This window comes from Chrysochloris asiatica, unplaced genomic scaffold (assembly GCF_000296735.1).
Source record: "Chrysochloris asiatica unplaced genomic scaffold, ChrAsi1.0 scaffold00306, whole genome shotgun sequence".
NCBI lineage: Eukaryota > Metazoa > Chordata > Mammalia > Afrosoricida > Chrysochloridae > Chrysochloris > Chrysochloris asiatica.
The window spans coordinates 1,354,649-1,364,523 of record NW_006408824.1 but is presented as its reverse complement, the minus strand read 5'-3'; the positions used below and the strand labels follow the sequence as shown (position 1 = coordinate 1,364,523).

Genomic DNA, 9,875 nt, shown 5'->3' with positions numbered 1-9,875 from the left:
GAAACCCTGTACAGGGTCGCTATGAGTCAGAACTGACTCCACGGCACATAACAACAATAACAACAAGGCATTTGTGGTTGTTACAACCTGGGGGTGGGGGTGGAGATGAGGTTACTGGCATCTAATGAGTGAAGGTCAAGGGTACTGCTCAATATCCTACACTGGGGACAGCGCTTTACAAAATATCATCTGACCCAAGACATCAATAGCACCAGGGTGAGAATGTGGGTTGTTGGGGCTACAGGTGGTTTAGGTCTAAAGGAGGACAAGACTCAGGCTCAACAGACTGCCCCCTAGCTGTGCTCGGCTAACACTGGGATGGATTGGATGGAATGGGGTGAAGATGGGGCCTCAGTTTTCCCACACTGGAGTGTGTAGAAGATGGCAAGAGCTCAGGGCTTCACCCACAGACAGTGCTTTATGAGGACTGCACCCAGAGCCTCCAGAGCCGGGCCTTCACTTTAATGTTGGACTGGATGATATACAGAGGTACGTGAAGCCAGAGGGGGTGGGCTGGGAGGCCTGGATGAGTGACCTGGGGACGGTGAGAGAGGGGCCAGAGCTGGAGGCAGGGATCAGGGAGGAGGTTCAGCACCAGTCTTCACCCTCCAGCAGGCTGGTCTCCACCTTTTCCAGCCCCGGATCTAGAGTTAGAGAGTCAGCTGGAGCTCGGAGAGACAGCAGGGCGGAGTCTGGCTCTCACAGGGCACTTCTCCTCAGTAGCCTGCGGCCTCCCCATCCTTCCTTGGGTCAGACACAGCGAACACACAGGCCCCCTCCTGGGACACAGCCTGGACCACGTTCAGGAAGATGGGTATCCTAGTCTCATTCTGGCCCCTGTCCCGGAGCCCCATTTGCACCTCCTAGAGGAGAGAGAAGGTGGGTTCACAGGGGCATGGAGTTTCAGTCCACCTCCAGAGAATCTGGAGCAGGAACCTGAGAAAATCAACTGAAAATGTAGGACAATATCCAGTCCTCAGATCCTGAGACTTTCCCAGGAAGGATTGTGGACTGGCAGAGTATTGGAGACAGCCATGGTCAGTCTGGCTTGGAGTACAGGGAGTCTGTGGCCTAAACAGATCAAAGTCTCCAGGGAATATGGCCAGAGGACTTGACACAGGTCCCTTGGCCAGAAAGACCTTGAGATGCAAATTCACCTCTGTGCTGGGTCTCAGGACACCAAGGTTCTTAGAATGCAAGATTTGAAACATGCTGGGCACATTTGGTAAAGGAAGCAACATCTAAGGACTTGGCTTGAAAGGCCCACTGTTCTGAGGACCTTGTAAGCAGAACTCTCTAGAAGGGAGAGGCTAGGACCTTTGGAGTCTCAGGTCTCACAATCTCCCTACTTCAGGTTCATCATACCCAGGAACCTCCAGACATTGAGAAGGAAGAGGTTCAAGTGCCAGGTATCCAGGATCCACCAACTTGAGCACTATTGTGCTGTATAGGACCCAATAGACAAGAGGAGACTTGGCACCTTTGACACCCAGGAACACCGAATCTAAGATCCTGACACACACTAGACTTGAGACCTTTGATACCAGGAACATAGGACCTGAGATCCCAACACAAACAGAAAAGAAGACCTGAGACCTTAATACATGAGATTAGAGACTTTCAACACCCAAGAACATAATAGTCAAACTCCTCAGGGCTCACCGTCCCTCTAGTTTAGGATCCTACTGGCTGGGGATTAAGCTAAGAGAAGGACCCAGAACCACAGATGTCATTCATTCTGAGCACCCAATTGTCCAAGCAAAGTGACACCTAAGTTAATGATACCAGTGGCCCTAGAGTCTGAGTTACTCAGAGTGTGAGGCCCGAAAGCAGGGGTGTATAAGGCCCACAAAATAATTTGGTCTGGCCCTGCCATGGCACATGCAATTCCAGTCATCACATCGTTGTTGTTATGTGCTGTGGCTTCGGTTCCGACTCATAGTGACCCTGCACAGGGTTTCTGAGGCTGTAAATCTTTACAGGGACAGAAAGCCTCATCTTTCTCCCATGGAACAGCTGGTAGTTTCGAACTGCTGAACCTGAGTTTCACAGCCCGATTCATAACCACTATGGGTCATCACATTAGGAATGAGTTAATTAAATGTTTGACCAAATATAGCAGGTTAATTTTTAAGTTGATAATTTTGTATGGCCTGCAAATGATGGCAAATGTTGACAGAAAAAGGGTTCCTCACTCCTGTCCTACAGGCTCAGGTCCTAGACATGGAGTCTGTGAAATCAGAAGGGGTTAGAAACCAAGACAAAAGACCTTAACCCTGCAGTGTTGGTTTCTAAGATACCACCTTGAATGATGGGTCCCAGGCAGCAGTCTGCAAAGGGGCAAAAATCCTGACCAGGCCTTACATATCTAGATAACCATTTTAGACCAACAGATGGAAACCTTAGCCCACTCCACCAGGGTCCTAGATTCCAAAGACACTTAGGAACAACATTCCCAATGTTCTGTGTCCTGAGGATGAGCGAGGCCTCTGATTCTTAGGAGACCATACTACCTGAACCTCTAGGAGGAACAAGATGATTGAAGTGCTACACCCTCTGATTGGGTTTCTCTGTACCTGCTCATTAACTGCCCAATGTTCTTGAAGTCCCAGGTCCTTACTACAAAAGCCACAGGACCTATAGTCCTCGGAGATTACATTCCTTAGAGTCTAGTAGTCAAATTCAAGGCCATGAGTCACGAAGTCCTGGCCTCAGTCTTGGGTCTTGCTTGTGAATGTCCTTGGAGACTCAAGGTCTCTAAGCCCAGAGTCTAGGATTTTCTCAGTGGGAGAACATGAGACCTGAACAGCCAACATTCTGACTCCTGAAAGACTGGTCAGTTATTAGAGTCCACAAACCCTGGATTCCAGACTATCATCTCCCAAATTCTCAGAGTCTAAGGTCCTCAGAGTGACAGGTCTTCAGTATAGACGTCACAGACAAAAGACAGCATAGGCACAAGATGGAAGGGCCTAAGATCCTGAGCTTCTTCACACCTAAAACCCCTGGAACTTATGGGTTCCAAGGGAGTATGCAGAGTCCTCCCACCACTGAGAGGACCCTACTCAGGGAGGGCCTCAGACTCTGAGAATTTGAACTTGATGGGCTCGCGTCCTGAGTTCCAAGACCTGAAGAGATTATACCTCTCTTGGACCAAATGCCCCTCCATCTATAGTCCTCAGAGAAGGGTCATGGAAGGAGCGTTGAGCGCAAGAGAGACTCACAACAGGAAAGACAACTTTGAGAACCTTGAGCCCCAGCTGACTGAATTGACTGACCCCAGGTATATAAAGCTTGGAGCCTTGAAAAGCTGCTGGTCTTTTAAATAGGTTCTATCAAAGGGCATTCACCAGCCCAAAGGAACTCTGAGGAAGCTGACCACCTTTCTGGAGGGGGAAAAGGCACACCGAGTGCATTCAGACCTGCCATGGGCTTTAGAGGGGGAACTAAAACAGAAATGAAGACCAGTCCAATTTCCAATACTCTAGAACAAAATCCTTCTTCAGATTGCCATGGGACAAACAACTTGTTGACCAATGAACTCAAAAAGGCATGTTGCAAATTGCACAAGAAAATAAGTCACCATGAGGAAGATTTTGAGAGAGAATATCCGGGAAATAATAGTTCCCAGAGGATGGCATAAGCAGACCTGGGGACCAAGACACTGAAGTCCTTAGCCTAGGAGAAGCATGGAAACACTCCCAACACCACCCTGGATCCCCAGGGCTGGCCTGTGCCTCCCCCAGAATTAAAACATCAGTCAGTTAGTACCTGGGATTCTCCCAGGAAGCTTTGAGAAGCATGTACTTAGAGGGGCCTCCTCCCCAAGTAATCAATCTAGGTGTGGCTCAGACCACACTCGGAGAAGCTCAGGATCTTAGACTTTGCTAAGTCTTTCAGGTTTTTAGTCTGAGAAGTCTCTTCTGAAGACCTGGCACTCTGAGGACTTTAGACTCACCTGGCTGAAGTTGGGCTCGTATGCCACACGACCCATGCTGTTGACATGTAGGATGGGGGCGGTGATGGCTGCTCTCAGATCAAAGCCAAGCCACAGCTTGTTCATGATGGCCTGAGGAGAGAAGAAAGACTCTGAGAGGGAGCAACACAGTCCTCACGCTCCCAGGGAGTAGGATGAAGGGGCCACCCAAAGAGGGGACACTCCAGCCAGGGGTCCCGAGACTCACCTGGGTGACGGCAGAGATGATAAGCTCCCCGCCAGCCCCGCCAATCACCAGCGTTGACCCCTGAGCCATGTTGACCAAGATGGAGGGAACCATGGATGAAGGAGGCCGTTCACCTGGAACTGGGGGTCAGACCAAGTATCACTCAAGGCATCACCTCTTGAGTCCATGCCTTCCTTCTTTGTCCCTATTCACCACTAGCAAGCTGTGTTACAGCACAGTGTGGTGACTTCCTGGCCCCAGCTGAGCTATGGGGAACCTGGGGAAGAGGTGTTAGAGGCCCTTGCTCTCACCAGGTTGGGGGGTGATGCCAGAGCCTGATGGGCGTCTCCAGCATAAGTCTAGGAGTTCATTGTTGAGCAGGATGCCCGTCCGCGGAGAGTAAACCATTGCACCAAAGCTGCAGATATGGAGCAGAAGTTGGGTATCCCCATCTTGGATTCTTAGGGCACTCAGGACTGCTGGGCAACCCTTCTAAGACTCCATCATTGTAGCAGCTGCCTTCAGTACATGAAGCTATGACCCGCCCCCCTCCCAGCACTACCTAGGAGGGTCCCCATAGCCCCATCCATCCCTTTATCAGTAATCTTTCTGGGTAGACTTAGAACCACCACAAGCAACTTGGGGTAGGACCAGGAGGGGTGCACTTTGACAGACGGAGGAAGGAAAGAAGAAAACTCAGCTGTCCCTGCTTGGGGACAGCCCAGGGACACTGGGGTGGGGTGGGTTCCTGGCCAACTTGTTGAGGGGGGGGAGGCTTAAGATCCAGGGAACAAAAGACAGGCTGCCTGTCCCTTGGGCCCACGCACGCACGGTGTGTTGATAGTGCTGGTAACAGCCACGGCACTACCATCCTCCCCCAGCACCGACACGTGGGCTGTGCCCATCAGCTGGCCCCCGTGCCCAGCCAAGTTGTAGTGATTTAGCGGGTGATCCCCTCGGGCATCAATCTGCTGGCGGATGTACTGGGCCAGGGTCTTCTCTAGCAGATCCTGGGAGGCATTCTGGAAAGAGGGACATAGATGTGCAGGGTCAGTGGGGTCCCACTGCTTCCTCCCTGTCCTGGGCCCCTGCCTGGAACCATACATGCCTCTTTATACCTCTATCAGCTGCCTGGGACTCTTGGCCTGAGGGTCACAGGCTAACCTCCCCTCACACTGCCCCAGACCACCTCACCTGGGCTTCCAGGTGGCTCCGAGGGTCCCACAGGCGCCACCTCTGCCCCCCAGCAAACTTGAGTGTCTCCACCAGATGATGGTACACGTTCACACGCCCTTCAGGACTAGCCGTAGACTCCGAGGAGAAGTTGAACCCTGGGAGGTGTTGTGGAGGGGGAGCAGCTGGGGTCACCCTGTGTTGAATAGTGGGCTGGCTTGGGGCCCTAGGTCACCCCATCAAAAAACTTTAGGTTGCTAACTGAAAGGTCAGCAATTTGAACCCACCGGCCGGCTCCATGGAAAAATGATGATGCAGTCTGCTTCAGTAAAGATTAACCGTCTCGGAAACCCTCAGGGGAAGTTCTACTCTGTCCTAATAGGGTTGTGATGAGTAGGAACAGACTTGATGGCAAAGGATTGGGTTGAGTTTATACTAAGGACCAAAGCCATGGTCCTTGTAAATTGCCTGTGCAAAAGCTGAGCAATGAAAAAGGAAGAAGAAATTGACACATGTAAACAATGGTGCTGTTGAAAAATCGCGAATATACTACGTACTGACAAAGGAGCTCTGGTGGTGTAGCGGTTAAAACACTGTTCTTTAGGAGAAAGCTGAGGGAGTCTGTTCCCCGAAAGGTTGACAGTCTTGGAAACCCTCCAGGGCAGTTCTACTCTGTCCTATGTTGTTGTTGTTAAGTGCCGTTGAGTCAGTTCTGACTCATCGCGACCCTGTGTAGGGTTTCCAAAGAGCAGTTGATGAGTTTGAACTGTTGACCTTGTGATTGATTCGCTGGAGTCCAGTGCTGAAAGTCAGAAGTGAAGTTTTTTTTTTTGGTAATTCCTGGAACTTGAGAGTGTTAACTTACATGGTAAAATATATGACTAATTTAAGGGTTTTGAGAAGAGGCTTTCCTCCTGGATTATTTGGGTGGGCCCTAAATGCCATCACGTGTGTCTTTATAAAACAGAGACACAGAGAGCATGAGAAGACCATGTGAAGACAGAGCGGAGATCAGAGTGATGCAGGCCCAAGCCCAGGAATGCCAGCTGAAGCCCGAAGAGGCAAATACAGACTCTCACCTGGGAACTCTGGAGGGAGCAAGGCCCTGCCAACCCCTTGATCTTAGACTTGCAGCCTCCACATTTGAGAGAGAATTGCTTTCTGTCATTTGAAGCCATCCTTTGTGTGGCACTTTGTTAGTGGGCCACACAACAAGCCCAGATATGGCCAAGATGCTCTACCACCTGTGCCACCTGCAGTTCTCACCCCTGATAGACCCTCACCACCTCTAGGCCCACCTATTCTGGTACCCTGAGGTAGTCATTCAGTGGGGGAAGTGGACAGACCCAGTGGTGGGCAGTGATGTCAGACCCTCAGCAAAGCTTCATCCTAGCCCCAGGGCAGTGATGGCTCTCCCCAAGCCCCGTTGAGACTTGTTTCCACTGGGTCCAATGAACAGAGGAGGGGACTGAGCTGGAAAAGGGTAGTGTCTTCTCAAGATCCCAGACGGCCCTTGGAGTAGGGCTCTGGCAGGGGGCGGAGCCCTTACCCCTCAGCACGTTGAGGATGAAGCTGAGAACTGCACCCCCTGCTGGTGGTGGCGGTGAATACAAGGTGTAGTCCCCCAGGGGCAACTCCAGGGCTTCTACCACCTCAGGCTGGAAGGCAGCCAAGTCTTGCAAGGTCAGCCTGCTCCCTGGGGTGAGATGGAGAAGGTACAGTGTGCCCCAGCCCTGGTCAGGTGTACATATGGGGAAACTAAGGCAGAAAGGGCCATCCCCCAGACCAGCATGCAACAGCTAAGCAGCAGGGTGATAAGGGGGCAGTGGGCGTGGCACCAGAGGTGGGATGAGTGGGCAAAGACGAGAGGCAGGGGGCTGGACAGGGGAGTTTGAGAGGCCAGTCCTCCAGGAGACTGCAGAGGGCACCTCCACCCCAGGCAGGCCCTGGACAGCCTTGACCAGCCTCCAGACCCATGAGCCGAAGCAGCCATCACTGAGCCTTCTGCTGGCATTAAAGGGAGGACTTTCACCTCAGGGCTGGGCGAGGTACATGTCTTGTTGAACTTGGCAAGATGCCTGGCCTTGGACATTAGGACAGCTTACTCCTGCAGTGTGACGAGACCCTGAGCGTGCTCACCCTCCTTGGCTAGGTCCTCCACCAGCATCTGGGCCAGTGCTCCCGTGTAGAAGGCCTCTGCACCCTCTGCAGCCACAGTCTCCAGGGTAGAGGCCAGGGCAGGCCATGGCAGTGGGTCCTGAGCCCTCAGGGGCTCTGTTCCATTGAAGAAGAGCTGCCTGAAGGGGGGGAGGGCAGCCCTGAGGGACCAGGGTGGACATAGGGAACAGACTTTCCAGGACTGGGTGGGGAGTGCTACCCTCATCATCTGTGGCCCTTAGGGGGCAGTGTGTGAGCCCTCTTGCCACCTCCCAGAGAGTGAAAAGTGGCCAATGTTGGAAGGCAGATCCAGCTTTGGTCCCAGAACCCTGCTCGGAGTTAGGTTCTGGCACGGGGCACCCCTAGGTCTACATGTGCCACCCAGTCACCGAACGTCTCCAGTGTCCCCAACAGGACAGGATGTGGCAGCTCACATATGAGCTCACCTCAGAGACGAGGAGAGCAGGAAAGGCCGCAGGAAACTGTTGCTCAGGAAGCGGCCGAGGATGGAGGGCACACGGTGATCCCCACGTAGCAGAGCAATGGTGGGCTGAAATAGCTGTGCCCAGGACAGGCGGCCATGGCGGCGGTGGGCCTCAGCATAGCCACGGAGTTCCCCGGGGACCCCGATCCAGCGGACCCCTGCGTGGCAGATGTGTCACCATTCTGGCCTTCCAGGTCCATGCCAGGGGCCCTGTGCGCCATGCTCCCATAGCAGCCAGCGCAAGCTCTCAGGAGCATGCATATACCTGACCCTCCTGCTCAGTCTCCTGTAGCTCCCTACTGCCCTTTGCCCCCCAAACTGACCCTCACAAAGCATCATGGCCCTCTCTACTGACACTTCTGGACCTCTCTGTGTGGTATGTCACCTACTGCCAGGTGTCATGGCTCTTCTGGAAGCTGCGCCGCCCCCTCAGGCAGAGTTCTGATCAGCCCCAGGGCATGGAGGGTAGGGGCAGGGCCCCTCCATTGCCTCACCTGTGCCCAGCGGCTGGGCCTGCTCACACTGGTCCAGGAGGTCTGGAACCGGGCTGCTGGGCACTGTTTCTCTGGCATTGATGATCTCCACCTTCCCTAGAGCCGGGGCAGAGTGTGTGGGTGGTCAAGGATGCCCTGCCCACGCCAGACTTCACTCCTCAGAGGGCCCTGCCTACTCTAGGCCTCGGTTTCCCTCTCTGACCCATGAGATGGGCTTTTATACATGCAGCCGTGAAGGGGGTGGTGGTGGGCCAGTGGCACGTGGCAGGTACGTTCAGGTTTCCAAGTACTAGTGGATAAGCCCACCCTCTCACCATGGGGGCCCTGGGGCTCACCTGAAGTTGCATTGTAGATGGTGAAAATGACCCCTCCACCCAGACCCATGCTCTGAGGGTTGACAACACCAGTGCAGAGCAGAGCTGCGATGGCAGCGTCCGTGGGTGAGCCATGCTGCTGCAGGATAGTTCTAGGGGCACACACAGAGGGAGCCGTCATTCCCCTCCCCAGATTCCCTCTATGCCGGGGACTTGGGTCCATGGTGCTCGACACATTGCAGAGTACAATGCCATCGACCTGGTCCCTTGCTATATACAGGAGCCATGGTGGCACAGTGGGTTAAGCATCGGGCTGCTCACTAAGAGGTGGGAGGTTCAAATCCCCAGACACTCTGAGGGAGAAAGATAAGTCTGTCTGCTCCCATCAACATTGACAGCCTCGGGGACTATATGGAGCAGTTCTACCCTGTCCTTTGGGGTCACTGTGAATGGGAGCTAACTGGATAGCAGCGGGTAAGGTCCTCTCAAGGCGGAGTTAGAGGTGAAAAGTACTAATTGATGTTAGACTTCAGAAGTCAACATGGATGTTGTCAGTTGCCGTCTAGTCAATTCCAACTTGACCTGTTTTCCAGTGGCTGATCTGTCTCACATCCCCACCAGCAGTGGGTGAGGCTTCAACTTCACATCCTTGCCACCACTAGCACGTGACCCACCAACTCCACCGTTCGTAGTATACCCCAAAGACTGAAGAGCAGAGCCTCAAATTGAGACTTGTTCATCAATTTTCATGACAGCTATATTCACAACTGTCAAATGCTAGAAACAACCTAAATGCCATCAACAGACTAGTAAATAAATAAAAATTTGAACATACATACAATGAAATATTAAGCCAGTAAAAGAAATGAAGTGCTGATGTACACATATTGTTGTTGTATTGTGAGTGCCGTAGAGTTGGTTCCATCCCATAGCGACCCTGTATCCCTATACAAGGAGCAGTTGGTGAGCTCTGCACTGGTGTTGTCAACCCTCAGACCATGGGCCTGGGTGGAGGGGTCACCTTCACCATCTACAACATATGTATGTTGGTTGTTGGTTATGTGCCATGGAGTTCGTTCTGACTCATAGC

The 9,875-nt window shown here is 52.7% G+C and overlaps 1 protein-coding gene across 1 annotated transcript in view; it reads right to left on the bottom strand.

Moving 5' to 3' along the window:
- Positions 1 to 716: 716 nt before the first annotated feature.
- GGT5 (gamma-glutamyltransferase 5) overlaps positions 717 to 9,875 on the bottom strand; it is a 26,766-nt gene continuing 17,607 nt past the window's right edge. Inside the window, 11 exon segments of the mRNA XM_006874929.1 lie at positions 717 to 863; positions 3,959 to 4,069; positions 4,185 to 4,378; positions 4,475 to 4,581; positions 4,995 to 5,185; positions 5,358 to 5,494; positions 6,886 to 7,032; positions 7,476 to 7,633; positions 7,940 to 8,135; positions 8,472 to 8,567; positions 8,807 to 8,937. Of these exon segments, the coding sequence (XP_006874991.1) occupies positions 717 to 863; positions 3,959 to 4,069; positions 4,185 to 4,378; positions 4,475 to 4,581; positions 4,995 to 5,185; positions 5,358 to 5,494; positions 6,886 to 7,032; positions 7,476 to 7,633; positions 7,940 to 8,135; positions 8,472 to 8,567; positions 8,807 to 8,937 (1,615 nt within the window).